Source organism: Pimephales promelas, chromosome 4 (genome assembly GCF_988280905.1).
Source record: "Pimephales promelas chromosome 4, fPimPro1.hap1.1, whole genome shotgun sequence".
Classification (NCBI taxonomy): Eukaryota; Metazoa; Chordata; class Actinopteri; order Cypriniformes; family Leuciscidae; genus Pimephales; species Pimephales promelas.
This window is the reverse complement of record NC_142772.1, coordinates 24,864,368-24,881,039: the sequence shown is the minus strand read 5'-3', so window position 1 is coordinate 24,881,039 and position 16,672 is coordinate 24,864,368. Positions and strand designations below refer to the sequence as shown.

At 36.0% G+C, this 16,672-nt stretch overlaps 2 protein-coding genes across 2 annotated transcripts; one reads left to right on the top strand and one right to left on the bottom strand.

Moving 5' to 3' along the window:
- The first annotated feature begins 1,528 nt into the window (after positions 1 to 1,528).
- On the top strand, positions 1,529 to 5,607 carry ctsla (cathepsin La). Its single transcript, XM_039649953.2, has 8 exons — positions 1,529 to 1,655; positions 2,812 to 2,947; positions 3,049 to 3,171; positions 3,420 to 3,572; positions 3,934 to 4,158; positions 4,655 to 4,823; positions 4,938 to 5,055; positions 5,154 to 5,607. The coding sequence occupies exons 2-8, from the start codon at positions 2,822 to 2,824 to the stop codon at positions 5,251 to 5,253; spliced, it is 1,014 nt and encodes a 337-aa protein (XP_039505887.2). The 5' UTR covers positions 1,529 to 1,655; positions 2,812 to 2,821; the 3' UTR covers positions 5,254 to 5,607.
- Positions 5,608 to 6,465: 858 nt separating this feature from the next.
- fbp2 (fructose-bisphosphatase 2) lies at positions 6,466 to 14,690 on the bottom strand. Its single transcript, XM_039649951.2, has 7 exons — positions 14,483 to 14,690; positions 13,526 to 13,688; positions 12,315 to 12,407; positions 11,591 to 11,731; positions 10,624 to 10,761; positions 9,098 to 9,217; positions 6,466 to 6,786 (listed from the first exon to the last, which is right to left on the bottom strand). The coding sequence occupies exons 1-7, from the start codon at positions 14,653 to 14,655 to the stop codon at positions 6,598 to 6,600; spliced, it is 1,017 nt and encodes a 338-aa protein (XP_039505885.2). The 5' UTR covers positions 14,656 to 14,690; the 3' UTR covers positions 6,466 to 6,597.
- Positions 14,691 to 16,672: the final 1,982 nt, after the last annotated feature.

The following is a 16,672-nucleotide window of genomic DNA, read 5'->3' as shown; positions in this document are numbered from 1 at the left end:
AGCTTTCCTCTTTTTTATTTATTTATTTTATTTTTACAGCTCTGTTTCTGTTACTCTTAAAAATAAATGTTACAAAAGCTTAATGGAACCAAATACCAATAGACTGTAGTTGACTTTAAAAAAAAATCTATTTAGTGACAATGTGGCTACTAATCTGACACAGAGTCATGTTTGGCTTGTGTGTTTGCTCACACTTGTGTTGATCAATGGAACGTGTGTTGATCAATTGTATTTCTTTTAACTACTGATTTTTGATGATTGCTTTATGAGGTTCACTGATAGGCTTAAGTGATAACTGAGCAATCTTCCCTTCCACGGCTATTGTGCACTACTTGTGACAGACGACCCACTAATCAGTGTTTTCCCCCTTTTGTTGGTATGTAGATTCAGAAGCACTCTAATCTCTAATTCTGGCCTGCCTCAAAGCTTTGCATGAATGTAAACAATGTGGAATGTTGAATTCCCATCTCAATTAAAACATTCACATCCACTCTGATTGCATTTGAAAGGTTACTCAACTAAATTATCTTTATTATTTAAATACTAATAAAACTGTCTTTTAAATTACACACATAAACTAATTTAGGTTTATTTTATTTTATTCAATTTAGGCTAATTGGCATTAACTGTCCAGGCAGGCACATTTATGCAGCAAGGTTAAATATTGCCACCTTTAAAAAAAATACATACAAAAATAAACTACAATATATTTTGCTCTTAAAGTGGCTTATTTTGTGGACTTAACAGTCCCATTGTGTATTTAGTGTGTGCTCAGTAATACATGCCATAAGAAGCATTTCCACTGAATAAGGCCCAGATTCCCCATTAAATGCACATGTGCAGTTTCTCATAGAGCACTGTGGAGCTTATTGATTTTATATTAGCCTATTTTTCCCACCTATTTTAAACCTATGATATTTATAGGCTATACATCATCAGTGTTTTATTTAATACGTTTAAAGTGAGTTGTGATCCCCTGGTCTTATTTGCAGTGAGCTCTTATTTAGGCTGGAGTCATTCCTTCGACTCTAGATAACCTGCACTGACGTCCTCACATAGACACACTGATAGTAAATCCAATATACACTGGTCTTGTGTTCTTCTCGATGTGTGAGTGAGCAGAGTAATGCAGTTCAATGTATTTTATAGTGATTGAAATGACTGCCTGCTTAAATAGAGTGCCTTTTGTTTTATGATCTTTTATAAATGAATATACACAATTTTAAATCTATTTATTTTCTAAGTATCTTGTCAGCTGTTACAATCTTGGTTTAGTAAGTTAATCAATTCTAACATTTGTCAATCAACTGTATAGATTTCATGTTGTGAACTTGTCTTTGAACACTTAAGAGGCATAAGCATTACTGGCTGGTTAATAATAGGTTAAATAACAGAAGCTAGGCCCTATAACACATTTTTATTTCGTTTATGTTGTTACATTGTTTTTTTTTTCTCCATGAGTCAGATCATAATCTGTCGGGAACTCATCACGTGCTGGTGGATCACATGCTCCGACGTGTTCAGAGGGGCGGGATCAAAAATCTATAGTCAAGAGTCTCGACCAATGAGAAATGAGGAATTTGCCTTCAGATGCACTATAAACTTGTGGCTCGTCTGTGAAAAAAAATATTTTCTTCGGGATTCAGGACGACCGGGTGAGTCAGGAGTTTTTTAAGCTTTCTGAAATTTTAGTTGTTTTAACATTTATTTATTTCTAAAAACCGTCAATATGGACCATTTAGTGCAAATTATATACATCTTTGTTTTAGGTTTTTACAGAACAGAATCGAGCTTGCTGTCGCTTTTGTTAACGTTAACTTAATACATTACAAAATACATTTTAATGAACTGTATTCGACACACACACCTTAATAGGATGGGTAACGTTAAAGCATGGCGCTTTTTGCTATGATCATTTCTCTAAAATGGTTCCAATAGTTTCTTTTTCGATTTCCGTGGCCTGGTTTCGCTCTTTGTTTTCTTTTCCTGGGAAACTGGGCTGCAACCCAACCGCCTAGATCCCGTGACCGCAGCTAAAGGAACACCATATTCTCTTCTGTGTCCAGACACCAGTGTGTGTGTGTCTGTCCAGAGGCCCGTGCTCAAAACAAATAACGATATATATTTTTAGAAGATATACAGTCATATAACGTTACCGATATAGATTCATTTCTGTAGGTTTGTAAGCTTTTTAATTTAACGTTACGCGTCCACTCGCTTGTATTATTCATAACAAGGTTATTAACTAGTTACATCTGCCTCGGATCTGCCTGCTGTTGGTTATTTACGTTACACGGTGTAAACAAATATATAGTGGCAGACAGTAATCTGATCTCACGACACCGTGGAAAAAAAATCTTTTTAAATATGCATACATGTTGTCGTTTAATTATACAGCAGTGAGGTGACTGACTTGGGATATTCGGCACGAAATTTCAAGCCGTTTCAGCAATGTCTTGCGTAACATTATATGTAACCATTTTAAATAGGTTTATTCAGCACTTAAAATAATATTAATTACAATAATAATACGTTTAATAATAAGTAAAATATAGGACAAAAAGTTGGAATTCTGACTGATATGTAAATCGGAATTACATAGTTAAAGGTCGACTTAAAAGGTCTTATATTTTCACAATTTAAATATGACACATAGACCTATATTAGACCTACATAGACCATATTCGGTCTAAAAAGTTGGTTAAGAAAAAAGAACAGTAACTGTATATTTAAGTTTGATATCTTTACATGTAATAAAACAGTTCATGGTCACTTGTTGCAACATGCCTGACTTGTTGTTTGTCCCCACAGTGTTTCAACCATGAGGGTTTATTTGGCAGCGTTCACGTTGTGCCTCAGTGCAGTTTTTGCTGCTCCAACTCTGGACAAACAATTGGATGACCATTGGGAGCAGTGGAAGAACTGGCACAGTAAAAAATACCATGAAGTGAGTGTTACCTTTAAAGAGAGATTGCTGGCTTTAAATGTTCATGAACAAGTTAAAAATGGAGCAAGATGTGGAACTCAGTGTTATCTCTTTCAACACAGAAGGAGGAGGGGTGGAGGCGAATGATCTGGGAGAAAAACTTGAATAAGATCGAAATGCACAATCTTGATCACTCCATGGGCAAACACACATACAGACTCGGAATGAACCACTTTGGTGACATGGTAAGACTGCAGAACAAGTTTATTTGGTAACGCTTCCTTTTACAGTCCAGTTACCCATGTAAATACTATGTTCTTATTTTAGTGAACCTACCCCTGTTCCATGTACTTACCTTATATAGCCAGTACTTTCTAGGTAAATACACTGCAAGTACTGTACTGTGAAAGGAAGCGTTACCGTTTATTTGAGGCGTATGCATACTGAGTTTTGAAATTCCTTCAGCACTAAAAAATCTATTCTATATCTACAGACTCATGAGGAGTTCAGGCAGGTGATGAATGGCTTCAAGCAAAAGAGAGAGAGACGATTCACTGGATCCCTCTTCATGGAACCCAACTTCCTGGAGGTCCCAAATAAGTTGGACTGGAGAGAAAAGGGATATGTGACTCCTGTGAAAGATCAGGTGAATAATTATATTTAAAATAACAAACTAAATATAAAAGTAATAATAATTACAATTCAAAATGTTAGTTAACTTTCAGTAACTTTTCCAGAAGTTTTATTTGCAATTTCTACACAAAATATTGAGCTTGTTATTACAGATGACTAGTAACAGTTATTAAAAAATACCCATGGTTTATTAATTCTCATAACTTTTCCTAGTCTAAAATTCACATTTTTAAAATTAGGCCCCTTCATATCAGTTTTTTCAAGACCATGGGAAACCAAACTAAGAAATATAATGTCAAAATTATTTTGTCATCCTGATGGCTCCCTGCTTGAGAATCGCTGGTCTAAAATGCTTTCAAATGTGATATTTTCAGGGTGAGTGCGGTTCTTGCTGGGCCTTCAGCACCACCGGAGCCATGGAGGGTCAGATGTTCAGGAAGACTGGAAAACTGGTGTCTCTGAGTGAGCAGAACCTGGTGGACTGCTCCCGTCCTGAAGGCAATGAGGGCTGTAACGGAGGCCTCATGGACCAGGCCTTCCAGTATATCAAGGACCAAAGCGGTCTGGACTCAGAGGACTCCTACCCCTACTTGGGAACTGTAAGTTACATTACTCTTAACTAGGGCTCTCAAACGATTAATCACATCCAAAATAAAAGTTTGTGTTTACATAATACAAAGTATATGTAGGTGCACTGTGTATAAATATTATATATATATATATATATATATATATATATATATATAAATACACACACATGCTTATATATATTTAAGAAATATATATTTATTTTCATGTACATAGATTTATATATAATTTATATTATATAAATATACATATTTGACTTATAAATAAAAAAAAATTCTTAAATATAAAAGCATGTGTGTGTGTGTGTGTGTGTATATATATATATATATATATATATACAAAATAATTATACACAGTGCACCCACATATATTATGTAAACACAAACTTTTATTTTGGATGCGATTAATCGTTTGACAGCCCTACTCTTAATTCCTCTGAAATTATTCTGATTATTTACATAAAAGATTACATTACCATAACATGCTTTGTTTTACATTTGTTTTCAGGACGATCAGCCTTGCCATTATGATCCTCAAAACAGTGCGGCCAATGACACTGGATTCGTTGACATTCCCAGTGGAAAGGAACATGCTCTGATGAAAGCTATAGCCTCTGTGGGGCCGGTGTCAGTGGCTATTGACGCTGGACACGAGTCTTTCCAGTTCTACCAGTCAGGTGCGCATATTTCTCACCACTAGTTGTTAAGCCTACTTAATAACTGCGTTATGACAATTTAGTGAAGGAGAAGCCTGTTGATGTGAACTAATGGATGTATACCTCTTGTTATAGGCATCTACTATGAGAAAGAATGCAGCAGCGAGGAGCTAGATCACGGCGTTCTCGCCGTTGGTTATGGTTTTGATGGTGAGGATGTTGATGGCAAGAAGTACTGGATTGTCAAGAACAGGTGAGAAGGTCATTTATACTGTACATCCATATAAAACCATGAACGGCCGATGTTTAAAGCCAGTGTTTTTAACCCAATGTGCTTTTTCTGTATTCTAGCTGGAGTGAGAAATGGGGTGATAAAGGATATATCTTAATGGCAAAGGACAGACACAACCACTGTGGCATTGCTACAGCAGCCAGCTACCCTCTTGTCTAAGGACGATACCTCCCGAATCTAGACATTGTACCAGAAGGCCGCATTAGTGTCTCGGGTACCTGAGTGGTTCACTGAAATCCACTTGTGTAGTAAAAAAAGGAGTCGCCTAACACAGGGGACTGTGTCTCACAGCCTGAATGAGACTGTGAGAGAGAGAAACCTCAAACTCTAGGCATTGTGTGACACTGTTATAGGGACTTTATGCAATTGTTTTCAGTCATTTTAATGCCGTTGATTTAGTTGATTTTTGCCTCAATGTAAATACATGTTGTTTAGTTTAAGTTGAAATGTACAAATGTGTTTTTTTTTTTATTTCTACTATCCATATGATCAATTAAACTTTTAAAAATGGAACTGTTTCTGCTTGGCTTGGATTTATTTTCTTCCAGTAGTTTTCTATATAGAATTTAAAAACATATTATTTTTTCTTGAGCACCAAATCAGCATTAGAATGATTTCTGAAGGATCATGTGACACTGAAGATGAGTAATGATTCTGAAAATTCAGCTTGGTCAACACAAGAATAATTACATTGAAAACATTTTATATTGGGATATGTCACTGTATTTCTGATCAAATAAATGCAGCCTTGGTGAGGATAAGATTATTTTCCCCCAAAATTCGAAACTTATATTATATTTTGCAGTAGCTTTACATATCATTTGCAAAATAAATGTATTCCTATATAACCTATAACCTCACTGCGACATTTAGTTGACTTGATTAGCAAACAGAAAATCCAAACTAGTGTAACTAAGCCAATTCAAACAGGAAGTTAGTTGGTTGTGATCGGATGGTACTGGTTTTCAGTACTGCTTTCTAAATTAAACAGCATATAACATGTTCATGAGGGTTTAAAAAAAAAAAGCTTTCCAGATTTCTTCACTATATTGTGTTTTGATATTCAGGAGAGGTGAACATTAACACTGAGGGCTGTTCATTTGCTCAATGTGTCCTATTTGTTTATCTCTTGGCATTTTGCCATTACACGGGCCGTCATCATGACCAGCAAACTAAGACTTGTGGGGTGGAGATTACTGGGTTTTGGCTCTTGCACTAATAGGGAGGAGTTTGTAAGAACCAGAGGGTGTAAACGCTTTTCCAACTAACAAACAACACATTGCTGAAGCACATTATGTTCGCATAAAATAAGTGAGGAAGAAAGACCAATTGAGAAAGGGGTAAAAGAACAAATACGTAAAGCAAAAAATTATTTTAAATACAGAAAATTTAATGTGATTCTGTTTACAAAAGCATTGCTTCTACAGTTTAAAAAAAGCTACTGTGATGTTTTGCATGCTATCATCTCGTGATTTTCAGTGGATCAAATCACAACCTAAATCTCTATTTTTTATGTTTCTTGACAAAGGACAAATACTCCTCCACATCATCTGGAGAGCCCGCCACAAAGGGCGCTCTCTGGTGCAGATCCTCGGGAATAATATCCAGGACGCGCTGGGTGCCTGTCGTGGCGATGCCTCCGGCCTGCTCGATCAGGAAGGCTATGGGGTTACACTCGTACAGCAACCTCAGCTGGATAGCATGAAACGCGCGAGAGAAAAAAAGAAGTTACATAACGCTGACAATACAAGTTATTTTTCAAAGGGTCAAAACCGTGAACACTTATTGTAGTTTTACCCCCGACTTTGAAGCTGGTATGCTTCATTTTCTCGCATCAATTGAGTATGTTTTACGGATTCGTTTAGGTCTTATCTATGTAGAACAGAGAAACTGGACTGTGCAAATACATAAGTTAATACACTGGAATTTCTTGAAAAGCTGCATGAACTTCAGATATATAATCTGGGTCACTCCTTTCATGCTATAGAGTGTATTTGCTCCAGTTTATGTTCATGCTGTGTGTTTTGTCAGGAATGACACAGCTCTTCAACCTCATATGAGAGGTTATCTGTTATCAGGATAAGACTTGCCTGCACCTGCTGTAAACCATGAAGTCATTTACAGTATAACTTATGATAGATTGACCTAGTCTGGTTACTAAAGCTAGAATTAATACGTAAATATTGTTAACAGTGTGCTGCAGACGTGATGTCAAAACCCAAGAAGACTAAAGGCAGCCACACACTACAAGATATTTCCCCTCCGTCAATCCTGGGTAAAGTCCTGGTTATCGTGGTGGTTCTACAGATTATCTTATCAAATTTTCCAGTGTTGTGACATGTTAGAAGTGATTCAATTTGCTTGGTAAATCGTCGGCCGCACCAACATCAAATTGCAAATATCCACAAGTTGAATATTTACAATCAGAAATCCTATTGTGTGAGGGGAACCCCGAGGAAAAAACACGCACACACTATTTAGATCATCCAAAGTTTTTTCTTTTTTTCCAAGCGAATAATAAGCAGTCCAAACACTATAGACCTTATTCAGAGCAGCGCCATGATGGGTGTGAAAGCGAGGCTGTGAGGAATAGACTTACAGCAGAACAATCCAAAAACATTAAATAACAGTACAATCCACTGAAAAGATGCATGTCTTTGTCTATCCCTCACAGCCTCGCTTTCATTCACACTAAAAAGATGATGGCGCTGCTGTGAAAAAGGTTATGATGTCACTTTGTAGGCCAAACGCGTAAGTGAGTTAGCACTTGCGGTTTTAGCACTTGCGGTTCCCTCGCTAAGTATGGGTTTTTTAAATGTTTTTTTTTTTTCTAAATCGCCTGAAATAAGGTCTGTGGTTAACAAAGCCTCTAAATATTTTCACGTTTTAATCTATGACATAAAACCTGTTATAACCAGATAAACCAGTTATAACCTGTTTGTGGTTTTTAAACTTTATTGTGTCTGCGTGTGGATTTTAAATTATATAGGCTTCAAAATGTATACGTTTTGGATTAACTTGTAAAGATTATCTTGATAGACAAAAAATTTAAAGGTTACAACTCTTTGTAAAACGATTTTCCAAAAGTCTATGGGGAAAATGCATAGCTTTTCGATCGAGTGAACCCAAAAAAATAGAAATAGAAAAAAATAGAAATGTTGCCTTGGCAGCAAACTAAAATAAAATATGTTGAAATACTAAAATTGCTAAAACTGAAATAAAAATGAAAGCTAAATAGAAATAAAAAAAATCAAAATGACAACAGCACATAGCCTAATGTTACTAAAAAAAAGCTAATAATAAATGCTATAATACATAAAAAATACCAAAATAGAACTGGACAACCATAAGACTAACCTACTGAAACACTCTAAGGCCGTTTCTCAATACCAAGTACGCAAACTTCAGACTTGCATCCAAGGTAGTTCGGACTTGCCAAGAAGAACAAACTCGCGATGGCGCAAGTCCGGTTATTCTGCAAATGGAACAACGGCGTTCTTGATCGTGTCACTCAGCTCGCTCTGGCTACTCTGGTTATCTCTTTATGAATGGAAAATGCCATATTCACAAGCAGAAATGGACTAAATATAATAAACTTAACTTTATGTTATTAAAAATTGAGCTTTAACATTATACCGAAGCCCTAAAAAATGCAAGAAATAAAAAAGCGAAATGAATGTATGGAATTTTTGAATCCTTTTTGTTTTTGAAAATGTTTTGTAATGTTTCTCCTGTATAGTTTATTTATTTTTTCTGTCTATTGTTTCTTTGATGCTATTATATATCCTGGCTAGATATGGTCATTGAATTGAACAGTAGGCTACTTGGGCAGTGACTGATGGCGTTTCACAAGTCCACAAGAAAACAAGTACAGATGAGAACGCATTAAGAAATGGCCTAAGTTTCATCATACTCATTATTTATTATATCACGATCACCTGATCTGCTTTTTATGACCAGTTTCCACAGTTTGCCCTGAATATCTTAAAGCATGTGAGCTCACCTTTCCTTTTGGGCTCTTCTCATTGGCTGGGTACATGAATATGCCGCCATAAGCAATGGTACGGTGTATATCAGACACCATCGACCCAACATACCTGGCACCATACGGGGCACTGCCATCCTGTGAGACAATTACATTTCATCAAATATAATATCAGGAAATAATATCAGTATTCATATGAATGAACAAAAACCCAAACTTTTTTCATATCCATCATTCTAGCTTGAATATTTGAATAAACTGAAAATAATTTCAACTTGCACCAACAGTCAGCAAACAATGTAAGCAAACATTGTCGGGAACAAAAGGTCACAAGTGCTTCAATAAAAGAGGATAGGAAAGCAGGAAGTAGTGTGAGAAGCTCCAGGAAACTGAAACCCAGCTGGACAGCTAAAAAACATTGGTAACACTTTATTTTACAGTGTCCCTGTTACACACCTTACATTACTATAAAACAGCAACTAACCAAACCATAATTATAGTAAGTACATGTTGGTAATTCATATTTCTCAGTATGTATCTGTATAATTACACTGTAACAAGGACATCTTAAAATAGAGTGTAACCCATACATCTGTCACCAGATGAAATCCCTCTTCCTTAGATGTGAGCAGTAAAAACAAACTTCATAAAGTTATAATATTTGGATTTAAATATGGATTTTGAGAGGTGGCAGCGTGCTCTTTTAGCCAACCCCACCTCAAGCAATGACAGACAACAGACAAATCAATACTTAGCATGATAGCATGTTTCTGACGACAACCCCTCTACAAAAACAACATGATATTCCACTGCCAGACTTGATAACATAATGAACGTGATTAATAGCGAGTTTCCCATTTCGTAATGCAGTATTTTATCTAAGACAAGCTCTTTTGGGTTTTTTTCTTGTTTACTTTTTCCTTATCACCATCAGACTGCTTAAGATGATCTTAAAATGAAGAAACAAAAACATGTATTCCTAGAAACACAAGATCTCACATCTATTCACTATTTTTTTTTTTTTAATAATTAACTAGCTGACCCACAGAAAATTCAAACTCAGCATATTTATGATCACTAACTGCACGCAGTCACTCTCAAATCAGTTGCATATGCTGAGTCTATGTTCCAGCTCAGAAAAAAAGAACAAGACTCATTCTGCAAAAGGAAGTCGCTCATCACTTTCCAGCATATGCAACGTGTGTAAACATCAGCTGATGCTAAGCACGGCAACGCAGTCATGCAAGCTGTTGATCGGTCATCAAGCATTATTCAGGCTCACTTTGTTTTAAACCAAGTTTTCTTCAGGCAAGCTAAGCAACATTCTCTGTTCTGTCGCAACATGTCATGAACATGTGAGTACTTACGGCTCTCTCACATGATGTTTTGTACACACGTGCCCTCAACGGTTGATTTGTGCTGTGGTCTTAAGGACTCATTCAAAAAGATCTTGGCTAGCAACAATATGACTTTCCCAAAATAATATAAAAAGACAAAGCAACATTATTTTGCTGTGTATGTCTCTGTAGGGAACGGGAACCCACCTCTGGGTATTTCTTGTGCTTTATATACTCATTGACTGCAGGATCAAAGTACTTAGCATAGCCCTCGTTGATGCTGTAAATGTTCCCCTTTTTCTTGATCTTCACATTTCTGTCTGTAAGAATAAATTCTCCAATTGCCTGAAGAAGAGGAACATAAAAAAAGTCATGATCTCATGCTACACAATGACACCCTACTATACTGTATGCTGCAATATAAACTAAATATAATTTAGCCTAAGATGAGGAATCAAAACTAGTTCACTACAGCCACAAACTATTCCAAGACTTTAATCCGAAATTGAAAAAAAGAAGTGCCCTCTTAATTTGTAAAAAAAAACCCTCCAAAAATCTATCCATAAAGAGAAGTGAAACTATCAGTAACACATTATATAAGTACAAAAAAAGTTTCAGTTTAGTACATAACTATTTTTCTTTATAAGACAATATTATGTTTGTGTCTGCTTACTTTGCTCATGAAAGCCGTTAAGCTGTAAATGATTCACTTAAATAGTTTGGAGTGCTTTTAAAGGGATAGTTCACCCCCAAAAAAATAAATAATAATAATTCTGTCGTTATTTACTCACCCTCAAGTTGTTCAAAACCTGAATTAGTTTGTCTTCTGTTGACCACAAAATAACATATTTTGAAGAATGCTGATAACCAGAGAGTTGATGGGCCCCATTGACTTCCATAGTAGGACAAAAATACCATATGGGTCTGGTTACCAACATTCTTTAAAATATCTTATTTTGTGTTCAACAGAAGAAACTCAAACAGGTTGGAACAACTTGATGGAGAGTAAGTAGTGACAAAATTTTCATTTGGGTTAATGATCTACCTTGAATTCTAAAGGCTACACAACTCTGATTTCAGAACAGACTACTTTTCGTATTTATTTAATAAAGTCCTGGCATTATTATTCATCATTAGTATATAATTTCAGCAGATTGAACTTTTTTGCGCGTACTGGATCCAGCATGAAGAAGTCAACTCCAGTCCCTGTACTGATAGCCACTACCGTGGCGCTGCCGTAAAGCGCGTAACCCGCACACACGATCTGATTGCCCGGCTGTAGAGCGTCCTTGACAGTCGGTTCTCCGTCTGATGTCTGAAACAGGAAAAACAACTGAATCAGCGGCCTGTCCACAAAGACAATATAGGCTCTCAAATTAGGTGATTAAATGGATTGTTAAAGCAAATAAAATTGTACATACACGTTAACATACAAACCCAATGACACCACCTAGAGTGCATGTTAGTTACTGCAGTTCTACGTGAAGTGTATCTTTTTAACGATTTGTAGTAAGAAAATGTTATATTAAAACATAACAAAAGTTAAATAATAGACTCAGCTGTACCGTTGTTATTCGTCACATTCTAATACACTTAATCAAATCAATTTAAAGTTATATTGAATTCATGCTTAGCCATATGTCATCAGGCAGGTCTATGCAGTCAGCATACCTCGTCAATCTGCATGGGAGAGTAGAACACAAGAGCAAGAACACCGAACATCAAACCAATCCATCTCGCACACCACATGACATAAATCTATATACAATTATATGGCTTCTTTATTGCATTTGATTATGGGTTTCTCTCATGCATCAAAAAGTAGGCTACACCAAATGCACATGCAACTCCAAACTCCAATCTTGCAGTCAACAGATGCAGAACAAACACTCACTCACTCTTTTGTAGATGGCAAAGATGGTGCCAATGGGGGCCAAGCAGTCAATGTTGGAGGAGCCATCCAGAGGATCAAAACACACTATATACTTTCCCTGTGACAAACAGCAGTCTGAACTTAGTATGCATCCGAAATGAGACGGCGACCTCATGTGGTAATTTTCTGTATGAACTCCAACAAATATGCATGAACAAAGGGTACGTTAGACTGACAAAAAGCCTATTGATTAACAAAGCAGCCATAACTATTGTGAAACCACACAGACATTTCTAAGTTTTTATTTTTTATTTATTTAATTATTCCAGACATGCAATTTTATTTTACCCAACTATTCAAGTTTTTCCCCATCATTCAACACTGCCAATTGGATATGTGATGGAAAGTAATCCCATTCTGACTGGTTTGATAATATCCAGCTCAAAATGTTTTATTATTATTATTAAGTGTTGTTGTTAGTTATTTTGAGATGTTGTAAAACGTTATAGACAACACATTTTGATTATGATTTTGATTAAAAGAGATCATTCTCTCTTTTATCTCATAACAATGTTAGAGTAGCAGTTTCATTTTATTATATAAGCACATTACTATTTAGGCTACTTGTTAGACCAGAGTTCATTGCTGATATAACAACTCCAATTTATATACGTTATCATATCATTATATATGTTATCATTTACTCACTCTCATGTTGTTTTAAACCTGCTGTATTAGGCTACTTTCTTTCTTCTTTGAACACAAAAGGAAAGGCAAGGGCCTGTCAAGCTAAAAAAAAAAATGGCAAAAGCTCCATTATAGTCACTATATATAATTCCAAATTTTCTTAGGCCAAACAATGGAAATATCTCCTAGTATAAGTATGCCATGTCAAGAGACTGACACTAATGATGTTGGATGCGATTTTCCTAATTTTCAGTGAATATTTACGTAAATTTCCATTTTTTTTTTTTTTTTTTTTTTTTTAATTTTGTGAAGCTTTTAAAATTCACTTTTAGGAGTGTGATTGACTTTGTGAAAAGAGCAACATAAACCTTAACTAACATTTTTTTGAAAAAGAAAAACAGGTTTGGAACGACATGAGAGTGAGTAAATAATGGCAGACCTTTCTCTTGAACAGTATTATGTACAATATATATATATATATATATATATATATATATATATATATATATATATATATATATAACAAGACTTATATCACAAAGCTCATACTCTTTTCTCAGCAGGTGTGTAGATGACATCCTTGTTCTCCTCAGAAACCATCAAACAGGTGCCATAAGAGGAATACAGCATATTGATGACCAGATCATTGGAAAGCACATCCAACTTCTTCTGTTCATCGCCTGTGACGTTCACCTGCCCGGCAAGACCTTGACTGTGTTCAGTGAAACAGGACACTACTATTATTATTAAAAATCAGATACTGAGGTTCAGATGCCAAAACAGTAAATGGCATTTCCTTACTCCTAAATAATGCTGTCATGAGAATTATTAGTCATTAGAAATGAACAGCCTTATCATTTATATTATTTTATGATTATTAGGAATATTCTAATGATATTATTATTATTTCTTTAAAAAGACAACTCAAATGGATTCATGTTCCGCATGTTGTAACGGTCATGTTCTGTTCTGTTTAGCCATGTGTTTGCTGTCGCTGTTTGTCTGAGCTCTTGATCATCATTTGTTGCTATGGTTTCTGATTGCATTGCATGTCTGTTCTTTGTTTAATTGTTTACCTTCCCTGTGTATTTACCTCAGTTTCTTTTAGGCATCATCTGATTGTCCCATGTGTTTGTTAAAGTGTCTCACTTTTTTGTGGATAACACATTTTTCCAACGGTAATACCTATTAACCCTTAACCAACCCCTAAACCTAAACTAAACCCATAGTTACCTATTACTGGGTTCTTTCTAAGTACCGTAACCATACACGTAAGTGCACTTACTGTAAAATAAAAAGCATGCATACATACACTGTAACTTTACAGTTCTTTTACTAAAACTAACTTTAACTAGTCTCAAAAACATAACTAGGTCTGACTACTTGTCTTCTTATTTTGATTTTATAATTGACCCTTCTGCTTCTACAGTCAAAGAATGTGTTCACAACACAGTTAGAGTAAAACATATCCATTCTTAAAATCCAAAGTAATTCAACAAAACTTACAGATGATTGAGTCCAGCTTTCCTGACAGCAGATGAGATGGCTTTAATAGCAGTTAACAAGGAATTAATGAGCTGTGTGAGTTCTCCGGTGGCCCCCTTCACCTTCCGCCCCTTCTCCATCACGAAGCGAGTGAGGGTCCATACGTCCACATCAAAGACCGACTGATCCGACATTCTCACAGTATCCGAGAGTTGCTGCAGTTGGACAGGCTGAGACTAACTGAAGAGACTCTAGGCAGTCTTTTTTACACACACAGTGAGTGGATGAAGGCCAAGGTTATATTGGTGAAGCAGATCAAGTGACAGTAGTGTAGTCTGAATGCTAGTAGAGCCAGAGCCTAACTTATAAAGCACGTTCCTTGTCTCTCAGCTAATTATTTATGCTCACTGTTGTCACATGACATATACTCCGGGGTTATAAGCTCATGGGTCACAACTCAAAGCTCATGAGTGTTTATGACAATCATGTCTTAATGAACACTGGAGGTCTGTTAAATGGATCGCATTAATAAAACTGTGTATTTATTTATATGTAAATGTGTCCCAATAACTCAAAGTCAAACCTAGACCTGTGACTAAACATATCAAACACATTTAAAGAAAATGGATAAACAGCATTTTATATTTGATTCACAGCACTGAAAAGTGCAATTAACATGCTTTCCGAGGACTTCATTTAAATTGTGATCCTCAACAGGCACTGTTTACGCAATATATATAAGCACTGCTATAGACGTCGCTCTCCATATTCAACAGATTTGGAAGACATATTCCCAAACAAGCATTGCCTCGTGCTCTTATTGCCTTAAATGTGAGCCCAGAGCCCAAAATAATAAACTCATTAGGATCAGAACCTTCCAGAAAAGCTGAGGGCTCTAACACAGGAGAAATCACTGAACACAGACAACCATTTGTGCGCACATTTTGTTTTACACTGCACTAAGCTACAAATATTTATCATCTTGAAATGAACAGATTTGTACGCATATCTTTTTTGACCAAGGTCATGTAGAGCAACACCCCAAAATGTGTCTCAAATGTCAGCTGGGCTCTATGCGCCCACTGGCCTTTACAGAAAAGGTCATCTGCTCTTCATTTAGTTGCTTGAACTTGTTGTCCAGTATGCCTTGTATTCAAATCTCTGTTTATATAGGAATAAATTGAGTATGATAAAGGAAATTGCATTTTTCATTCACAAATAATATTAAAGTATTTTCAGAGGCTTACTAAAACACAATTAAAACATCAAAATACGTTTAAGTCACCATGAAATCATAATTGACCATTTTTATATTGCAGTATTTCTGTCATGGCAACTCTCAGAGAGATTGGCATGGTAATGGATACGGCAATGCTAATACATTTGGTCTTTGCGGAATTGATCTACTCTGCTGCAGAGCAAGTACGGGACTTGCTACTGCCAATACATTCTGCTGCATTGGTAACATTCATGAATTAACCCCATACATGAATTATACAGGTGGAGCTGGGGGAGGTGGAGGGTTTCTGAAGCGCGCTGCAGACTGTTAACATCAACACCGATATTTGTTACAATGGCAGAAACCTCTTGCTATAATCTTTGCTTAATAGAACCATTCATCTGATGTCACCATCTTTACCTTAAATGCTAAATACAATATACTTCACCTTAGTTTTTCATGTGATGTTATGTCAAGACGGATCTTAAACAGATTCTTAAACTTGTAATCCCACACTACCAAATGAGTTAAAGGGATACTCCACCGTTTTTTTTTTTTTTTTTTCATATTAAACTATGTTATTCCCTTAACTAGGACAAGTTGATACATACTTCTGTCGTCTCAGTGCGTGTACTCAATCGCTCTGGCGTGCGAGATACTTTGATTGCACTTAACTAGCCCAGTTCATTCAATAGGGGCCAAGCAGAGAAGCGACCAAACACCTCCACGTTTTCCCTATTTAAATACAGAAAATATTTTGTGTCACACTACTTGAGTAACTGTATTTAAATAGAGAAAACGTGGAGGTGTTTGATCTACTTGGCGCATATTGAATGAACTTGGCTAGTTAAAGGAGTAGTTCACTTTTAAAAAAAACTTTTGCTGATAATTTACTCACCCCCATGTCATCCAAGATCCACGTCCATGTCTTTTTTTATTCAGTCGAAAAGAAATCAAGGTTTTTGATGAAAACAGTCCAGCATTTTTCTCCA